General features: G+C 33.7%; 1 protein-coding gene across 15 annotated transcripts in view; it reads right to left on the reverse strand.

The window, feature by feature from the left end:
* DCDC1 (doublecortin domain containing 1) overlaps nucleotides 1-22,725 on the reverse strand; it is a 471,016-nt gene that overhangs the window by 346,078 nt on the left and 102,213 nt on the right. For all 15 annotated transcript variants that reach the window (XR_014267934.1, XR_014267935.1, XM_082476590.1 and 12 more), the window contains exon 8: nucleotides 14,878-15,044. Coding sequence is in view for 13 of the 15 variants with exons in the window: in XM_082476590.1 (XP_082332716.1) it covers nucleotides 14,878-15,044 (167 nt within the window). In the remaining 2 variants the exon portion in view is untranslated. The remainder of the gene's footprint in view (nucleotides 1-14,877; nucleotides 15,045-22,725) is intronic.

A 22,725-nucleotide genomic window follows, 5' to 3' on the forward strand; every position in this document is an offset into this window, starting at 1 on the left:
CTACATAATGATCAAGGGATCAATCCAAGAAGAAGATATAACAATTGTAAATATTTATGCACCCAACATAGGAGCACCTCAATACATAAGCATAAAAGGGGAAATTGACAGTAACACAATAATAGTGGGACTTTAACACCCCACTTTCATCAATGGACAGATCATCCAGAATGAAAATAAATAAGGAAACACAACCTTTAAATGACACATTAAACAAGATGGATTTAATTGATATTTATAGGACATTCCATCCAAAAACAACAGAATACACTTTCTTCTCAAGTGCTCATGGAACATTCTCCAGGATAGACCACATCTTGGGTCACAAATCAAGCCTTGGTAAATTTAAGAAAATTGAAATTGTATCAAGTATCTTTTCTGACCACAATGATATGAGACTAGTATCAGTTACAGGAAAAAAACTGTAAAAAATACAAACACATAGAGGCTAAACAATATGTTACTAAATAACCAAGAAATCACTGAAGAAATCAAGGAGGAAATCAGAAAATACCTAGAAACAAATGACAATGAAAACACAATGACCCAAAACCTATGGGTTGCAGCAAAAGCAGTTCTAGGAGGGAAGTTTATAGCAATACAATCCTACCTCAAGAAACAAGAAACATCTTAAATAAACAACATAACCATACGCTAAAGCAATTAGAGAAAGAAGAACGAAAAACCCCCAAAGTTAGCACAGGAAAGAAATCATAAAGATCAGATCAGAAATAAATGAAAAAGAAAGGAAGGAAACAATAGCAAAGATCAATAAAACTAAAAGCTGGCTCTTTGAGAAGATAAACAAAATTGATAAACCATTAGCCAGACTCATCAAGAAAAAAAGGGAGAAGACTCAAATCAATAGAATTAGAAATGAAAAAGGAGAAGTAACCACTGACACTGCAGAAATACAAACGATCATGAGAGATTACTACAAGCAACTATATGCCAGTAACATGGACAACCCGGAAGATATGGACAAATTCTTAGAAGAGCACAAACTTCTGAGACTGAACCAGGAAGAAATAGAAAATATAAACAGACCAATCACAAGCACTGAAATTGAAACTGTGATTAGAATTCTTCCAACAAACAAAAGCCCAGAACCAGATGGATTCACAGGCAAATTCTATCAAACATTTACAAAAGAGCTAATACCTATCCTTCTCAAACTCTTCCAAAATATAGTAAAGGGAGGAACACTCCCAAACTCATTCTACAAGCCACCATCACCCTGATACCAAAACAAGACAAAGATGTCACAAAAAAAGAAAACTACAGGCCAGTATCACTGATGAACATAGATGCAAAAATTCTCAACAAAATACTAGCAAACAGAATCCAACAGCACATTAAAAGGATCATACACCATGATCAAGTGGGGTTTATCCCAGTAATGCAAGGATTCTTCAATATACACAAATCAATCAATGTGATACACCATATTGACAAATTGAAGGATAAAAACCATATGATAATCTCAATAGATGCAGAAAAAGCTTTTGACAAAATTCAACATCCATTTATGATAAAAACTCTCCAGAAAGCAGGCATAGAGGGAACCTACCTCAACATAATAAAGGCCATATATGACAAACCCACAGCAAACATCGTTCTCAATGGTGAAAAACTGAAACCATTTCCTCTAAGATCAGGAACAAGAGAAGATTGCTCACTCTGACCATTATTATTCAACATACTTTTGGAAGTTGTAGCCACAGCAATCAGGGACAAAAAAGAAATAAATGGAATCCAAATCGGAAAAGAAGTAAAACTGTCACTGTTTGCAGATGACATGATACTATACATAGAGAATCCTAAAGATGCCACCAGAAAACTACTAGAGCTAATCAATGAATTTGGTAGAGTAGTAGGATACAAAATTAATGTAGAGAAATCTCTTGCATTCCTATACACTAATGATGAAAAATCTGAAAGAGAAATTAAGGAAACACTCCCATTTACCATTGCAACAAAAAGAATAAAATACCTAGGAATAAACCTACCTAAGGAGACAAAAAACCTGTATGCAGAAAACTGTAAGACACTGATGAAAGAAATTAAAGATGATACAAACAGATGGAGAGATATACCATGTCCTTGGATTGGAAGTATCAACATTGTGAAAATGACTATACTACCCAAAGCAAACTACAGACTCAGTGCAATCCCTATCAAATTACCAATGGCATTTTTCACAGAACTAGAACAAATTTCACAATTTGTATGGAAACACAAAAGACCCCGAATAGCCAAAGCAATCTTGAGAAAGAAAAACAGAGCTGAAGGAATCAGGCTTCCTGACTTCAGACTATACTACAAAGCTACAGTAATCAAGACAATATGGTACTGGCACAAAAACAGAAATAAAGATCAATGGAACATGATCGAAAGCCCAGAGATAAACGCATGCACATATGGTCACCTTATCTTTGATAAAGGAGGCAAGAATATACAATGGAGAAAAGAAAGCCTCTCAATAAGTGGTGCTGGGAAAACTGGATAGCTACATGTAAAAGAATGAAATTAGAACACTTCCTAATACCATAAACAAAATTAACTCAAAATAGATTAAAGACCTAAATGTAAGGCCAGACACTATAAAACTCTTAGAGGAAAATATAGGCAGAACATTCTATGACATAAATCACAAAAGATCCTTTCTGACTCACTTCCTAGAGAAATGGAAATAAAAACAAAAATAAACAAATGGGACCTAATGAAACTTAAAAGCTTTTGCACAGCAAAGGAAACCATAAACAAGACCAAAAGACAACCCTCAGAATGGGAGAAAATATTTGCAAATGAAGCAACTGACAAAGGATTAATCTCCAAAATATATAAGTAACTCATGCAGCTCAATATCAAAAAACCAAACAACCCAATCCAAAAATGGGCAGAAGACCTAAATAGACATTTCTCCAAAGAAGATATACAGATTGCCACCAAACACATGAAAGGATGCTCAGCATCACTAATCATTAGAGAAATCCAAATCAAAACTACAATGTGGTGTCACCTCACACTGGTCAGAATGGCCATCATCAAAAAATCTACAAACGGGCTTCCCTGGTGGCGCAGTGGTTGAGAATCCGCCTGCCAATGCAGGGGACACGGGTTCGAGCCCTGGTCTGGGAAGATCCCACATGCCGCGGAGCAGCTGGGCCCGTGAGCCACAACTACTGAGCCTGCGCGTCTGGAGCCTGTGCTCCACAACAAGAGAGGCTGCGACAGTGGGAGGCCCGCGGCTGCGATGAGGAGTGGCCCCCGCTCGCCGCAACCAAAGAGAGCCCTCACACAGAAACGAAGACCCAACACAGCCAAAAATAAATAAATAAATTAATTAATTAAAAAAAAAAAAATCTACAAACAATAAATGCTGGAGAGGGTGTGGAGGAAAGTGCTCCTGCACTGTTGGTGGGAATGTAAATTGATACAGCCACTATTGAGAACAGTATGGAGATTCCTTAAAAAACTAAAAATAGAACTACCATATGACCCAGCAATCCCACTACTGGGCATATACCCTGAGAAAACCATAATTCAAAAAGCCACATGCACCCCAATGTTCATTGCAGCACTATTTACAATAGCCAGGACATGGAAGCAACCTAAGTGTCCATCAACAGATGAATGGATAAAGAAGATGTGGTACATATATACAATGGAATATTATTCAGCCATGGAAAGAAACGAAATTGAGTTATTTGTAGTGGGATGGATGGACCTAGAGTCTGTCATACAGAGTGAAGTAAGGCAGAAAGAGAAAAACAAATACCGTATGCTAACACATATATATGGAATCTAAAAAAAGAAAATGGTTCTGATGAACCTAGGGGCAGGACAGGAATAAAGACGCAGATGTAGAGAATGGACTTGAGGCCACGGGGAGGCGGAAGGGTAAGCTGGGACAAAGTGAGAGAGTAGCATTGACATATACACACTACCAAATGTAAAACAGATAGCTAGTGGGAAGCAGCTGCATAGCACAGGGAGATCAGCTCGGTGCTTTGTGACCACCTAGAGGGGTGGGATAGGGAGGGTGGGAGGGAGACGCAAGAGGGAGGGGATATGGGGACATATGTATGCATATGGCTGATTCACTTTGCTGTGCAGCGGAAACTAGCACAACATTGTGAAGAAATTATATTCCAATAAAGATATTAAAAATAATAATAAAACTATATGGGAAAGCTCTTCTTTAACAATCAGAAGGTTACCTGTTCCTTTTTCTCATCAAATTCATATATTTCTATCCCATTTCTACTTTAACAGAAACACTTTTATAACAAGGAACGGTTCAGAGCCCTACAAGAAGTTTATGGCACCAACATATCAAAATGTCCCTCTGATATCCTGGAGGTTTTTACACTCCGGGATGAAGCACCAGAGTAAATTCAGGATAAGGGAGAAGTGTGCTTTGCCTAAGGATGATGGAAGATGGGAAAGGAGAAGTGGCATGCACCTCTGCTGCAGGCACATTCTCAGGGAGGAAAATTTTAGTACAAAGTACATATGAAAGTTGAGCATCTAGTCAGTCATTCCTTAAAACTACCCCTTTTTGGTCTATGTGTACCTGCAGAGAAACACCACCAGTTGTGACTTAACCCCCCCTCCCCCAATAAACCCTTCTGGGAAGGAACACAGAAGGGCAGAAATATGAGTATCTGAGCCCCTTTAGCCAAAAGGCTGGGTGTTATCTAAAAGAATTAGTTAAATTATCTGGCCTCAACCAAATTTAGTTTTTACCTTTCCCCGACTACCATGAGTGGTACCTTGTGTGAAAGGTCAAATCAGATTTAGACAAAAATTTTTAAATACTTTTTTCCATACCTTGTCTAGAGCGTGTGTGAATTTGCTTTCTTGAAACATGTATCTCCTTCCTAAAGTAAACTCTAGCGTATGGTTTACAAACTAAGTGACTTTCATTCCCCATCTACAGTCCTCAACCATTCCAAGATCTCAGCTGCTTCAATCCTGAGGCTGAGGAAGGCTTTTGTCCTCAGTCTTATACTCAAAACAGGCCACAAATTTAGCCTTTTTCCTTACCTCCTAATAAAGTTATACATACAGTCAAAGAGATACAGTGACAGAGTCAACCAAAGAGACAGCTGTTATAAAACTTTTGTCCCATCACCAGACCAAGCTACCTATATGGATTATGAATTAATATTTTTATGAATCTTGTAATACAAAAAATAGAACAATTATGTCTTATGAGGGAGGAGTTGTTGATAGAGTTAATTTTAAGTGTAGTCATGTAAAATACATCCAATGGTTTTAAAATCTTGTTTTGACATTTTTAATTTATTTAATATACTGTGAGCCTCAAAAAAAAATGGATCAACCTCAACGTCTCAGAAGTCTTATCTATACCCACTGCCCTATTTCTTCAACATCAGTTCTTTCTTTAACCCTATTCACTCTAAGCTTTCATCATCTTTCAAAGGCCACCAATAACCTTTTTTGTACCAAGTATAATCTATTTGAAAATAATATCTTACTCCCAACTTCATGCCATTGCCTGTATGAGTCTCTTTTTAAAACCTCCCCATATTTCAGTTATTGAAGCATACCTTACCTACTCTAATAGCAATGGTGGGGCTCTAGTCCCATTACAACTCTACCTAAATTGCCTTATCTACAACATTAATAATAAAGGTATCACTTATATGCTGAACCTAAAAAGTCAAACTCATAGAAACAAAGAATGGAAAAGTGGGTGCCAGGGGCTGGGGGTAGGGAAAATAGGGAGAGGCTGGTAAGAGTCCAAACTTTCAGCTATAAGATGAATAAGGTCTGAGGATCTAATGTAAAACATGGTGACTATAGCTGATAACACTGTATTATGTAATTGAAATTTGCTCAAAGAGTTGAACTTAAATGTTCTCACATACATATAAATATACATATATATATATATATATACACACACACATATATATACATATATATATACAAGGTGATGTACACGTTAACTAGATGGTGAGAATTCTTTCACAATATATATATGTCAAATCAACACAATGTAGACTTTAAAGATCTTATAATTTTATTTGTCAGTTATACCTCAGTAAAGCAGAAAAAATTAATAATAAAGATGATGATGCATGAGGATAGCTAACACGTACTGGCCACTTACTATGTCCTAGGTACTATGTTAAGAGCTTTATATACATTAACTATTTAATTCTCACAACAACACAATGAGGTAAGTATTATTAATACTGTTACTCTTATTATTATCTATAAGATGAGAGGACTGTACTAGATGGCCTCCAAAGTTCATTTCAGCCTTAAAATGCTTTTATTCTACTTTTTACCTTTCTTTTATTTAAGTTCACGTATAACATAGAATCTATACCATATTTTTTAGCACTTAATTATATACTTATAAGCATATTTCCTAATAGTTTCATGTGGGTATGTTTTATCTCCAGAACAAGAATGTAAGCTTCCTAAGGGCAAGGTCTGGGATAGTTCTCCTGTATCTTCAACACTGGCTAACACACAGACTGAGCTCCTAAGGCGTATTCAACACTTTATCATTTGAGTCTGTCTTCTTTGCCTCTCTATTTTTTGGGGAGGAGGAAAGGGAATCTTTTTGCACCAAACAAGACAAGATTAATTCAGTGACTGCCAGAATGATAGTCCTTAAGGACACCTCGCTATATAGTTTACTGATAGGGATCCTGAGAGACACTGCAACCCCTAAAGGTGTCCATCTGGTGGTTGGATGGTGAATACACTGTGCCCTAGGGGTGTGTGTGTGTGTGTGCGTGTGTCACAATTTATCTTGTTTTGTGAAGACTAGGTTACCTTATCTACCCAACGCCGAATTAAAACCAGATCATGATAAAAGATCCTTTGTTTTTCTGTTAGTCATAGAATGTGGAATCCAGGGCCAGAAGTATAATCAGGATTTTTAAATTGTATTTAATTTTTTATTTTATTTACTTAAAATTAATTTAAATTGTGAAACCACATGGGGATAGTGTATTGGGCAGTATGGCTTTAGAAGATATAACTCACCTGTGACTTGCCAAGCCTGGAGACTAGGACCTTTCTAGTGCCTTTTATTTATGCTATCACTCTGTTCTCTGATACTTTCAACATTTACTTCCCAGTGGCATATACTGAGTGCTGATGAATGGACTCTTGCCCTATTCTTTTTCCATGCATGATTGGCTCTGTTTAGGAACTTGAAATCTTAAATGTAACAGGATGCTAATTATTTTTTAGGAAATTACGTAAAATTGTTTTTCTGACATCGTTAATGAGAAAATTTGACTGAAGAGAGTAGTAAATTAATGTTATACTCATTTCCATCTGCTGTTACATACATAAAATATAAGCAAATAATGAATTATATTATTTGAAAATCAGCAATATGTTGTTATGATTGACGTTTATTCAAGCTATACTATTAAAAACAGGTGAGAGAAAACCACATTTCTCTTAATAAAATAAAGCAACTATTTCCAAAATGTTTACACTTAATAGTCTCCCTTTCATCAGTCAGTAGTCAGACTTAATAATCAAAGACTTTAACTATCAATTACTCACAACATTGATCAATTAGAATAGAAAATACTAGTCAATCCTCAAGACAGTTGTTTTTCCTCCCCCTAAGAATATGCCTTCAATACTGTTTTAGCTCTTCAAGGGAAAAAAAAAATTCATATTCTTGTCCATTCACACAAACCTCTCAGGGAGCATTATTGTTTTGCGAGGAGGGGGCGGCAGGCAGGGGGCCCAGGATGTTGACGGAACAGATAGGATGTCAGGTGAAGATAGAATGCTGTGCCCTCTCTAACCAGCTGAAGACTCCGCATGATTGTTTTCTTACAAATAATACCTGTGGGTGTTGAAACTGTTCAGGGAATCTATCAAACACACTCTTTCACTTTGCTGCTGTAACTCTGTAAAATTTATTCTCATTTCAAAAGAGTCATAGGCAATAATACCTGTAGGTGGTTGAGTAATTTAAAAGAAAATTTGTCAGGTCCACTTTCACTTACTTTACCAGAAAAATTCTATACTTATTTAGAGGTTTCAAGATGCAACATTTTCTACTCAGTACGATTAAAATCTCAAAATAAGAGCTCTTCATCTAAAGAGTTGTCTTAAGTTAAATGTAAGTTGAGATAAGATAATATTAGGATGTTTGAGGATAAAACTTTGATCAGAAAAGGAAAATAAATTAATGTTACAATCATTTCCATTTTTTACAATTATAGAAGTCATTCACACATAGATGTATGAGAACAGAAAATACCTAAATAGTATAATATTAGAAAAATGCATTACTAATATATTAATGCCAAATCATTTTTCTTATGGAAATGTGAAGGCCAAGGTCTATAAGCTTATAAAAGTTATCTATACAAATTGAAAAATAAATGGGAGAATAAAAATAATAACCTTTCCAGATTAACTTTCCTTATTAAGTCATCAATACCTATATTAAGTTTGCTTTATATTAAGTATCATAAAACACTTAAATGCAGATTCAAAAAATTTTTCTATTATGCAATAGGCATTTTTAGTCACCAGTTCAGAGGGAGAAAGACCTCAGTAATGCTTAGGTTCAAAATGTATTTTCCATATTAGCTCATTCAAAAAATATTATAAAATTAAATAATCTTTTAATTAATCAAGAAAAATAAAGAGATAACTAGTATTTTTTAAAGTGTTTATGTAAAGATGAAGACGTATTTTACACAAGCCACAAATGGAACTTACAGTTAATTAAAATGTTCAAACTCACATAAGCAGGAAAGTCTATTTTTTTATATAGTTATTTTTAAATTCCACTTTTCACTAAGTTGGCTCTTAATTTTTGAAAGAGTGTTTAATATTAAAAAAGATAATATTTTTAATTGAAAGGTATCCAACTGAGATGTCAATAAAGTTGTTTTTAAATAATTGAATTATCTTGTAAAAATGGACAATCTTTAAGTCTAATTTTTTTCCAAAGTGAGTTATTTAATACAGAGTTTTCATGGTTAAAAAAAAAAAATTCAATTTTGAACCACAAATACATATTTAACATTTGGTAGTGTAATTCTAAGAAAATTAGAAAAAACTACAGATTTGAAATTTTTTTCCTGACCTAAACAGTTTTATGGTGAATCAAATGAAATGTTCCATGAAGATAAATGTGTCATGGATAAAAGGATGGAAAATAAACAGTATTTCAATATCATTTCTTTTTTATCCCATTGTCAGTTTTTTCTCCCCCTCTGCAATAATTACCTACGCACAAACTCTAGGTGGCAATATTGCACTTACTGTACTTTCAAGAAAAGCGTCACAGTCGGTCCCCACATATTCTCTTTATCAACATTTTATGTGCCATGGATCTATAGCCTCTTATTATAAGTGTAATGAAGCAGAAGTTATTGAAGCATTTTATTGATTGCTCAGATCACAAGTTTACTGCCATACTGAATTGGCACCTTACTCGCTGAAGCAAACTGCTGACACCTTTTTTAAAAAGTGACAACTACATCTATTTCATGACCAGAAATCCATTTTCATCTCTATCAAGACAAGAATGCAATTTTCACTTCATTTAACTGATGTTAGGCCTTCTCAAAGCATGACACTTAGAAAAAGACACAAGTTTAAGGTTCTTAAAATACTTCAAGTAACTAGAATGCAGCTTGGTTTTAGGGGGGAAAAAAAATCAACAATCACTCAAATCTATAAACTACCTAATATTCTAAAAAATTACCTATCAGAACCTTCAGTAGTAGTTTTCGTCTTGAAACATCTATAACATTGTTTTAATGTTTTTAATAGTAAATTATGTTTATATATTACAGACTTTGTTCCAAGGTTTCAAAGGACATCAAGAAGTTCAAAACTGGAATATTTTGGGTATTGCTTCAGGAAGGCTAAATCAAGAAAAGAGCTCAATTTTTAATATATAGATAAATGGGGATCTGATGTATAGCAAGTGACCACAGTTAACAGTACTGTATTATATACTGAAAAGTTGCTAAGAGAGTAGATCTTGAATGTTCTCACCGCAAAAAAAAAAAATGTTAATTATGTGAGGTGACAGAGGTGTTAACTAATCCTACTGCAGTGATCATGTCACAATACATAAGTGTATGAAATAATCACATTGGATACCTTGAACTTACACAATGTTATGTCAATTATCTCTCAATAAAGCTAGAAAAAAAAAGTAGCTGGTATACTACGAAAAAAGCATATATAGAAAATGAAATAGAAACAGTTTTTCCTTCAATAATGTTAGGACCAATAAATGATTTTGATTGACCTACAACACAGATCTGAAAAGACAAACTCTCAACACTTCTTTTATGGGAAATTAAAATATTAGATTCCTTAAAGATACTTTTTGCAATAAACAAATTCTGTCAGCACTAAATGTAATTCAAGCACATTTTGAACTGAATTTATTCTGAATAGAATTATATTATTATTATTGCTTTTATATCTAAGTACCAAACTTATTGAAAAGTGTGGGTCAAGTGAACCAATATTAACTTAGGAATTCTTTTAACAAACTATAAGTGCTTTGGTAGAAGTTAGTCTAATGTAATAATAAAATACATTTCAGTTTTAAACTGCAAAACCAATACACGCTGATGTTGGATGGTCATTTCCTCATCTAATTATATGCCCACACAATAAAGCTGCAGTACAGCTCCAGTTTAAAAAGTGAAACCTAATCTTTGAAATAGAAACTTAGTGTCTGAGATTTTTAAACCTAACAGGTCAAATATGGAACATTAGAATATAATAGCATTCAAAAAAGTACCTTGCTTAAATTACTAAACAAAAAGGACCATATACACCCCAAAAAATCACTCAGGTAGAAAATTACAATTTTCAACAAACTTCATTAAGTAATGACCTATTACAAATAGCCCAAGTACCTATTTCCAAATTAAAATTACAGAAATAAAACATTTCCCTGCAGTTTCAGACATAAATAGAAATTGTCATTTTTTTTGATATACTGCCAAAGTTTAGAAATATCCCAAAAGTTTAAAAAATATTTAAGGATATTTTTCTGTTTATTTTTTTAAAGCTGTCAAACAAGCTAAAATTTAATTTCAAAGTTGATCATTTCTTTCAAAAGTGCTGAAAATTAGGAGTAGTACTAAACATTCCTTCAAATTTTTTCATGTCTTAACTACCACAGGGACTACGACTTTCTTCATAATTAAGATGATGGTTGTTAAGATATTATAGTTAGATACTCATTTCCTTTGTGTCTCCCTGAATTTCAGAAATGACTACGCAAACGACAACAACTGTTAAACCACACTGTGAACCACTTTAAAGGATCAAAACTGTGTGTTTATGAGTTCTTTTAAAAACTGTATTTTAAAAGAAGAGTGCTATGCCTTCACTATGGAAAAGTCTCCAGGAATTTTGTTGCTTGGGGGAAAAAAATTCAAAGGGGTATCAAAATGGGGAAGACATTTCCAGAAATATCTATTTCTCAAAAATCAGGTTCGTACTTAAGATCAGCCGTTCCAAATCATTATTTATATGGCCTCCTGGCACAGCTCCATGGACTTCTACGGATCTCTACAGTGTTGCTGAACAGACTGACATATATTTTGTTTACTGACAGCGACTAAAAGCTCTATGGAGGATCATAAATAAAGAAGATCATGTTTAAAAATCACTAATATCATTTTAAAAGGTAGTGCAGGGTTGTGTTTTGGCCTCTGTTTAGCTGTGTTAGGCCTATGAATGACAGCTTCCCTGCTTGAAGCACACAGAAAGCACAGCCTTCCTCATTCACTGACAGGACTGTGGCCTTTTCACACGTTCCCTCCACAGCAGTGTTTGTCCCCAAACACTGGAACTCCACACAATGGCATTCCTACTTCAACACCCCACCATCAGCACCACCACATAACAAGAATGCTAATGAGATGGAACGGCCCTGTCGCTGAAAGTGTTAACTGCATTTCATAGGAAAGCATTTACACGACTTCAAAGATTACCAATTAAATAGATTCTGCTTAGCTCTGAGCAATTTCTAAAATGTTTCCACTCTTAAGGAACTAAATGTGATAAATGTAAGACTAAGTGACTTTATGCTGTCCTAAATATAATATCTCATTTTCTATACACGAATCAGTATATTTTTAAGACCATATTAATGTAGTGGGCTTAATTCTGTTGCATGCTTGTAATAGACAAGTTAAAGTTAAAAACTGAAAAGTGAGTAAGTTCATAAACATAAAACCTGTAGTTCTGACTCTTCTTTTAAAGCTCTGTTATCACAATTTATTTAAAAGAAATTTCCTTGGGGAATTCCAAAACATCAATTTAAAGTCTACAATCTTTTGACAGAATCCTAGTAAAACAATGTTGTTGTCTTTATATATGATCTCAGAAGTGGAATAAATGGAAATGATATCAAGAGGTCATATAATTCTATAATTTATAAGCTTAGGCTTGTTAAGGAAATAGGAATTATCATCCATCTCCATTTTACCAAACACAATCTTATATAAAACTAAACAGAAAAGGCTATCCCTAAGGTCAAATGAAGTAAATGCAGTTCAAATAAAGTTCATTAATGCTAAGAGGAATATTTGCTAAGAAATCTTACTCACAAATAAAGCTACTGCCAGGCTTAACACTTAACCACTGATGACCCGATAATGGTACCACTTCAGTGACTTTTATGAACATTGCAGATAATTTTAAATTGTCATGATATAACAATACAAAAGAAAAGAGGCTCAAGAATACATATAATTGGGCATACCTAAAAGAAATAGGAATTTGCATGGAAATGCATAATAGGCAAATTTCTATTTTTTTTCTTCAATTTTGTATTTTAAAATAAAACTTAACCAAGTATCATATTAAAACTGTTGAGTGAAAAACTTTAAGTTATTATAAGTGAGCAAAATAAAAAGGTTTAGTTAGAAATGGCAAAGAGCCTAGATTCTTAAAATATTCCTAAACTTGGTATAATGTTGAAAGTCATAATGTTGATGATATAGACAATCAGATGCTCAGACATTCGGAGACGCTAAAAATGTTAATTTTGTTCACATTTACATTTAATATTTCTTTTAGTAAGATGTATTTCTCATCAATTTTGAGTCATAAAGAAAATTTTTAAACCAAAGCAGTAATTCTTAAAGCATTTTCTTCTCAAAATACAAGGAACTTTTCAGTCCAGTACAATTGTTTATATCTATTTAAACTTTTAAATGTTTAGAACAATGGAAGAAAAAACAAACATTCCACAACTACTTTCTGAGTTATTTATTATCTCTAACACCCTCACTTTAAATGAAACTTATGTTTCTTTTTTTTTAGATTTGATTTAAATTGTTCAAATTTTTTTAGATTTGATTTAAACAATGCTTTTCTTGCATTGGAGAATCGTCTCATGTTTTCTTAACATTAAATAATTTTAAACTGTCAAATTAGTAGACTCAAGCCATTTAATACCAAATAAATGACTGTAATTAAATTGGTCATAATGCATAGTATAATATCATTGTATCCTAAAAGTTAAATATTTCTGTTAAAATAACTTAATCTGAATACAGAAAAATATGTTTTACACCAGTTTTTATATATGATATTAGCTGAATAAAGAATATTAAAAATAAGTTTGGATTTTTATTTTTTCATATTTATTATTATAAATAGCCTTATCTATGATAATAATCCCATTTCTGGATACACTGACATAATTAACTTGGAAACTAACCACTTTTTGAGAATGAAAGTTTCTCACGGGGAGATGTTTCTTGCTAGTTCTGGATACCTTAGTTCAAGAATTTCTAGTCAATACAAGTTGTTATTTTCCTAACCAGACAGCAGGAGGTGCTGTGTGAACACTGAGCCTGAATCCCATTCCCACCTCCCCTCCCCCTGCATACAGAGAATAATAGCATGATGTTTTCAAAATATTCATTTTTCAGCAGCCTGTGGTCTGAGATAATGAGCCCTGTTCTAAACTGGAAACTCCCAGTTAGAAATGTAAAACCTAGCCCTTATTTAATGTGGTAAAGTGTATGTTTAACTTCTTAAGATCAAGTGTAAAGAGGATTCTAAAATTGTGGCAACTTCATTTTTATTTTATAAACAGCATCAATCATTCTGCTTTACAATATGAATTCTACTTTAAGATAAATCAAAGTCCCTATAAGTAGTAACATAAATATCAAAGTTTTCACATACATACCCCCTTCTCCCCCATCACATACAGACTCTCTCTCTCTCTCTCGCTCTCCCTCTCTTTCTCTTTCTCTTTCGGTCTCACAATTATGGAATAGAAAGTTAGAAATTAAAGGACAAAATCTAGTTTAAACAAATTCAAATACATTAATTCTATTCTTATACTTTCAGATCCGGAAACATACAAGTTAAATAAGTTTAAATGAAATAAGTTACTCTTGACATGAAGTTAATTCACAATTTCATTGCCCAGAATATGATTGGTTATATTTTAGCCCATCTTCTACAATAGCAAGTCTAATTTCATACTGGAAAAAAAAGTAGAAGGGTGAACATTTAAAGCTTCAGATGCTTTAGGAGCTATTCATTTTCTTACTTAAAGTAACTGTCTATAGAATTTCCACATAAGGAGCTGCCTTCGCTTTGCACAGTATGCAGCAAGAAAAGATGAGACATATCACATCCCACAGCAAAAGACAGATACAATTAGCCCCATTATTGTTGGCTTTGAGATTACAGAAGAAGCATTTTGGCTCCCAAACGGGCACTGAGCTCACGAAATACATGTCACAGTTCTTTTATGACATGATGCCAATCATTGCCTCTATACAACCAAGTACATTTTAAAACATGCAATAAAGCAGTTTTTAAAGAGGGATGACTCACCTGTTTATAATATTTCTTTGCGGACTTTAATCGTTGGTACAAGGCCCAAAGAACTCCTTGGATGTACATCTTAGCTCCTGAGGGGCTGAAACCTTCTCCCTTAGAGACCCAAACTGGTCCCCGCAAAGGTGTGATGGAATTTTGCAGGCATTTTTCAAGCAGAGGAACTATATGAGAAAATAAGGGAAAATAAATTCTTTTGACCCAAACGAGATCCACTGCCTGGAACACAGCCCCAGTACCAGAGCTAACTCTTAACATCTACTATTTATATGTGACCTGGGTTAAGTCATAAAGAGGCAATTCCTGCATTACTAGTGGCCACCATGAAGGATGTATTTATATTGAGACACCCCCCATACAAGAATCATAAGCTTTGTGAGCACACCTGAATAGTTGGGAAGTGTGCCTAACTAGCTGCACGGAGGGTCACGGTGTGCACTGATTGCCCTATCTTCTCATTTATCACAGATGAGTTGGAACCAACCTTGCTGAAATCTACTTGCATTGTCCTGATAAAATTGTATGATCCATGTTGTTTCTGTATATAGCTTCCCGTAGAGGGGTCTATATACCTAAAACATCACATCTGGGAATTATTCATAAAATATAATCCACACCTTTATAAGCCATCCTAATTCAAGTCTTTTCACTGCCATCACTTAAATAACCCATAAAACAGGGTGGCAAGGCTGTTTAAAAATAAGGGGGAGAATCTTAAGCAAGCATTTACCGTACCTTTTTGTTTTTAAGCTTCTGGGGTATAAACTAGTCAAAGATTTAGGGATGCTATTCCAGTATGCATTTTGTAAACAGAAGATATTTACCTGTGGGCCTGTATTGCAACATCCATATGGACCTGACAGACATGTTTATACACTTTTTCACACGATTAGCTTATAAAGTCTTTCTAGTGTAAAATAGTCAAATAACATGGCAGCTAGCTAACACTTTTCAAGATTTAATTTCCCTCTGAAATGCCAGAAATAAAGAAATTTTTAAAATCTTAAGCACACTTGGGCACCCCGAAAAATGAAAGGATGTCATTTTTTTTTAACTTTGTCTTTAAGTGTATACATGTGACACAACATAAACATACAAAATAACTATATGGCTTGGCGACCTCATTCTAATACATACTTCTACTGGAAAAGAAATTAGATCACCAGCAAAGAAAATACGTCCGTGTCATTGGTTATGTTATATGTTGCATATTTTATGCAGAGAGGCCTAGCGTAGCAATCTGGAAATTGAATTACAATTAGGTTCAGCTGAGCTGCTGAGCGGCTGAGTTATGCAAATTGCCTTTGCTACTGGTATTCTGCTGATTTTTGTTCTTAGTAAAAAAGTTATGCGTTTTATGGCACTAAGTTCTACAACTCTCTACCAAAGCACAATTTAAATTCTTTCTAACATATTCATCACTAAGGAAAACATTGGAAATAGAGTTTAAGATTTTCTAAGACTACTGTAAATAAAGTTAAAAGGAAATCATGACCCAGTGATTATTTAGACATCTTCAGATGTGTGCATGAAATTCACTCACCAGCCTGAGAAACTAATTCCTAAAATCCACGTATCGAAACTATTCTTACATTCCTGGAGCAATAGCTATTCTCTATGAGTTTTATCAAAACAGATATCTCAAACATTTAAAAAATATTAGGTCACATACAGTACTAAAGAAATAAAAAGAGAAGTAAACTTATTTTTAGAATTATAACTCTTTAATATTTAAAAAATGTATAATATAAATCAATTTTGCTTATAATGTTTCCTAAAGAAACCCAGTTTAAGAATCAACAGTGGTTTTAGCTGGCTACAACATTCATGTGTTACTATGTGTTGAATTTTAATTTTACAAATTAAAAAAAGTTTTACAAATTAAAAAAAAATTACAAAAAAGTTTACAACTTTTAATCGGTACACTCATTGAACTTAGTACAGTTTTTATACATGGAAAGGCATCACATAAACAGCTGTTAAATTGAAAAAAAATTAAGTAAATTGAGAAGTAAGTAATAAACTTGAATGATTTACATCCAAGATTTAATCTTGAATATAAACCTAAGAACATTTTATCAGATTCTCTAGTCTTACAGCTTTATTCATCTGTGCTTGTCACAAAGTAACTTTCAAATTCTTTATGCCAGCCCAAAGGATTCCAGAAAAGAATTTCATAGATTTTCTAACACAAAACTCTACTCTTTTTCAGGGTTTGTACCTTCCATAAGAATTTCAGAAAAAATACAGTTTAGGAAAAAAAATACAAATTATATCAAAACACAAGCAGTGTCAGAGTTGATATAGGATGGAAAACAGCTCCCATGCTCCACATGATTTATGTAATTAGGAATACTATGGAAACCAGAAACAGCAAAGCAAAGAAAGCAGTATTCACAAGCAGGTTTTATAAGGGACTTCAGAATCTGCTCTGAACTTGTTGAATAATCTGTTCAGTATTCCAGAATCTCCCTGCTGGAAGCAGGGTCCTCATTATAACCACAAGAGTGCTAATAAAGGTTAGCCTCTGAACTAGGGATTAGAAGGCTCATTCTTTTTGGAAGCTGCAAACTAGTAACTTTGATGATCTTCTTGAAAAGGAAGACAAAGCACACTCCAAGAACAAACAATGTTTCCACTAACTAGGAAGGTACAGAAAACATAAGAAAATGATACGCCTAAGCACTTAGAAAGGAAGTATAAATAAGCTTAATATATTTGAAAAATAAAACTTATTAATCAGTTCAAATTAAAGAACTCTCCCTAAAAAAGAAGACTTGGCCTAAGATGACAGTTTTGAAATATAATAGAATAATTGATTTTTTAAAAAAGAGAAGTCAGTTGACTTTTCAACCTCAACCATAGATTTTAACATGAGTGAGAATTATTTTTTAAGCATTTCAGTGGACGTTCATAATATTCTATACTAAAAACTCATAAGTGTTCTTAACCAATGGTTTTATCTCTTTTATGTAGAGTTCTCCTTTTTCTGTTTCTGAAGCAAAACTTCATTCTGTTAAAGAAGACTACTGCGTACAGATGTGCAAGAAATAAGGGCAATGATTTAGCAGGGACAATAGACACTTTTCAACATTGGAAAGAGCATAATCCTACATGTTGCTATGAGCTAGCAAAGCCCATTATAGACACTCAATGGAAAAATTATGTCTTTTCCAGGGAATGAACCCTGGGATATTATTTTGTGTGTAAACCATGAGCTTCTCTTTCAAACTGCTACTCATAAATATAGCCTCATTCAAGGTTAGCTGGCTCCCATTATCTTATGTTTCTTTAATTTTTGTTTGCATAGCTACACATAGCATTTCTTCTGTGTTTGAGGCCATTATTACAGGTGTTCTACCTATTGGCTCTTATTTACAGAATTTTGCTTTCCTGTAATTTCAATATTTCCTTTAAGCAAGTCCTCAACATTTTTATTAGATAAATGATTTGGAAATTAATCATTCCTTAAATCTATCAATATGCATAGATCAGTCCAATGTGATCATTCCACGGGGATCACTTCCATCGCTGGAAAGGTGAAGTTATATGGATGATAGCTTTTTATCCATTTTGTTTATTCTCAAGTCATGACTATAGGGCAAATTGAAATTAATCCAATGGTTTCAGTGGGTTTGGAGTTAAGACTGAGGATGTTGGGTAAATAGATCATGTGGCCAAAAGGAGTAACTTTACTGGACATAGCTAGTACTGAGCATTATGGGTAAATAGATCATATGATTAAAAGTAGTAGCTATATTAACTTCATAACTATCAACTGATACTTCTCTCACTCATGCTGTTCTATTTCCCTTGCATGTCTTCCCCCTTTCTTTCCACCTGTTAATATATTTTTGTCCTTCAAGGCTCATATCAATTGTCACTTCCAAAATATCCCAAGTTGTGTAGGCAGAATTAATTGTTCCATCCTTTCTGTTTCCCAGAGTATTGTTTATACTTTTATTTTTCTCTTATTGATTTGTATTAATCCTTATCTTCTCCACTCCCACTTCCATCCTCCAGTAAATCACAAAACCTTTGGGGTTAGAGGGCATGGTGTTTTTTAGTTTGGTAAAAGCAGTGCCCAATAAATGTCTACTGGATAAATAAACAGTACTTTTGGATATACTGTGGGCAGTCTTTTAGGTGAGTTTTAAAACCATGAGTACAACTATACACAATCACTTAGAATCTGTAACTTTCTGTGACCAAATGAAAATTTGATCAAACTTTGATAAATAAATACGAATGTACCAGAATTTTGAAGCACATTTAGGGTATGTACAATAGTTTTATTTTAATCTTCCTTATAAAATTATCTTGAACACTAAAGAAGAAAATAAATATAAAAGGAAAACAATACGATTTGGCAATGAAGCATTAACTAGCCAGGAGAAGACCAGAGCTGGGTATTTTAGAAGTCTTGGAAAATCCTTATGTGCTTTATCCTAAATCGTGCTACTGTGGGAAAAGGCACACAATAAAACTTAAATAGCAGGGCAATAATATTAGCTTAAGGTCAAAATAGCTATTTTAAATAATAAAGGTAATTCCTTCTAAGAACTCCAAACACAATGAGTTTAGAAGCTAATCATAAGACAAACTGTTCAGTCTTCAAGAGGACCTTATACTAAAACCACTTCGTCACTGATAAGAAGCTTGAACTTATTTGGATTTGTGATGGGTGCAGCACAAGAATTTTTGACAAGGAGCCTAAAGTTCCTCTAAAGAGAAACCTAATAGAACTTACCAAGAAGATATAGACTGGAATGTCCTGTCAAGTTCTATACCTAGTGAATGTGTATCTCTCTCCAAAAGCAACACCTGACATTTAAAGAGACACTTGGCACGCTGCATTTGAATCTACTGTGGAAAGCTAAAAAGAGGATTTTTTAATCAATATATTTTTCAAGCACTGGAAATTATCAAAAGCTTTAATAACCTGCTTCCAATTAAAAATTAAAATTCATGCCAATTAAGTATCCAGAATCATAATTTACATAATATTGTAATTTTCACATTTCAGTCAGAGTACATGAGACTACGAAAAAAAGGCACTGCCCAGAGCATAATTACCTATACAGAAACTTCTATATGCTCTTTGGCAGGAAATTTCAGGTCGCAAGTCTCAAAAATACTCAGCTATTGTTAGCAGGACATCATGTGGAAATTTCCCACCAATTCAATTGAAATTTTTTTTTTAATGAAGTTGATCTAAAAAGTCTTTTTTGTATGATACAAGGTGAGTTCTTAAAAGATACCTAGAATTGACGGCTTCCCATCCAGGAAATAGGCCTGGAGGGAGTTTGAGCTAGTGCCAAGGTATGTATATGTTTTACTGTTCCTTATCCAGCTTTAGGTAGTAGTTGGAAAGCTCCCAGTCCGGGAGCAACCAGCAGACGCCACTCAAAAGCATGGTCTACTGGGAAGATTGAATGATGGAGAGCATACGGTTTCCTATGTTGCTTGATTTATATCAGTATATTTTTATTCAAACACAGCTAAACTAACAGCTGCTGTGTACTTTTGTTTACATGCTATATGTCAAATCCTATTGTCCCTAAGGTACTTATGAGAAAAGATTTAGCAGTCGTTTTCTTAAATACTGATGCCTACCCAAATTTGGATTTTTCCTCCACTGAACAAAATGACAAGCACACGATTGCTATAGTTAGAGCAGTCTTTCACAGCTGCTTTAGTTTTTCAGTGATCCTATTAAACTGACGGCATATTGCCTGTGGGGTCTACAGTGTTTGAATACTGTTGTAAGCGACACTGATTTGTATGATAGGATCAAGCAGAAAAGAGATGCACTGGGGGGAAGAATTTCATAGGTCATACTGTTTTTACCTGGGTAAAATTTAATTCAGACATTGTGACCTTTACAGAACACCTGTTTATTTTAATTGCTGATATGTGGGTGAACGTTGACATTGGGGCTTGGAAGTATGAAATCTTAGGAAGTCTCCTCCGTTTTGAAAATGCAGCCTGAGTCATGTCTTTTCTTAAACTGAACGAAGTAGCTGTGCATTAAATATTCTGGCACATCTTCTGCTTGAGCAAGTGGACCGAAATGGTGTGAATTGTTAATGCCTTGCTGCTTTGGTTCACGGCTTGTGATTGATCATTTGTAACTATATCTACTCCTTGTTCCATGAAATCAAGTATGGAGTAATGGGTTCATCAGATTTTGGGGTTAAATTGAGAGTGAAGAGGTACTGTGTGTGGAAATAAGAGTTGCCATGTTCAGGGCTGGCCTTGTAACAGCATGGAATCTAAAGGCGATATTCAAAACCACTTCACTCATCATACGCTTACTGATTCTGAATAGGGCCCATTTGCAGGGGACATTTGGTAGTTTTCCAATACGCTTTATGCCTCTTTCTACTTCCACCACCATGCACATCTTTTTTTCATACACCCCAGTAGCACATTGGTAGAACAGGTCAGCATACACAATTCATTTATTTAAATAACTTGATTTATACAAGCAGAAGTAAGCTGGGATTCTATTGTCTGAGTCTTGCTTTTTCCCTCAACAAAAATAATAGTGTATGTGTCTTTGAAAATACAAGTATTTTGTGGACTCAATTTCTTGGGCATCTAAAATATTTGATATTTAGTAATAATGTAAAATAACTTAATTGAACTGATATGTGTACAACCTTAAGGTTATGTAAAGAAATGTTGAGAATTAACTATAATCTATCTAATCTATTTTCATGTGGTTATGGTCTATACCAATACATAATAATTGAATATATATGACCTGCTTTTGTAAACTTTAAAGCTCTGTACAAAAATTTAAAGCATTATCTTAGAATTAGTTTTGGGAAGTACAATGCATGGAACTTAATAAATAAAATCAACAAAAATTAGAAGTAAAGACCTCTGGAAATGTCATTATATAATTGCTTGCTGTTAATAACTGACACTTTTTAGACATTATTATTTTTAATTTTTGTTACTATTCAGAAAAGCTTAATCCAAATGGTGTTAACTGAGGCACCAATTAACTTTTGACCCAGTAGGAAAAGATACAATAAAAAAATAGTAAAACTAGGACAAAACCAAATACACGAAGCACTTACATACATAAGTAACATTCAAAAGCAAGCTAATTGTAAAATGTCTCAAAATTCTCCTATTACATTATAAAGTCACAACTAATATAAATCTAAAAAATGTAGCTGGATCCTTTTTCTTTTTTCTTTTTTTTCTTTTTCAGTCTCAAAAGAAGGAATAGTAATAATAATACCTGGCCCATACATACCTAATTCAGAGAGAACTAGGCATCAGATAATGTGGGTAAAGCTGTTTTAGTCTCCTTGGCTGCAAATCCTAGGTCAACATATTACTTACATTTAAATATTTTACTTAGGATGTAAAATATATATATGTCATGAAAATTTTATATTTTAAATGTGAGAAAAGACTGAAAAGTCTTAATAGTTACAGTAATTACAATGGAAGTTTCCCTTTTGACATTTCTCCATGTTTGTTTCACAAAAGTTGAATCTTCTATAAAAAGCACTTTATATATTTTTGTCTGTTATTCCACCTCTCTTCTAAAAACGCTCAGGAGGAAGAAAACCAATCTCTGCTGAGTCATATTTTTTTACATGGAGAGCTTTGTAAACAATTGTTTTATAACAGGTAGTAACAATTAGGCTGTTTTCATTGGCAATTATACTTGTTACAATGTTTTTTATAATGAACTTCTAGGATCTTGGAAAATCATTAGGGTTAGAGAAAGATTTTTGGCGTTAAGAGTTCAAAGACTCAGAAATAAGAGATATAAAAAGTAGAAGCTAAAAAGATAAACTCAAGGAGAAGAGGGAAAAA

The sequence above is a fragment of the Balaenoptera physalus genome (genome assembly GCF_965194825.1).
Source record: "Balaenoptera physalus genome assembly, chromosome: 10".
In the NCBI taxonomy this organism is placed as follows: domain Eukaryota; kingdom Metazoa; phylum Chordata; class Mammalia; order Artiodactyla; family Balaenopteridae; genus Balaenoptera; species Balaenoptera physalus.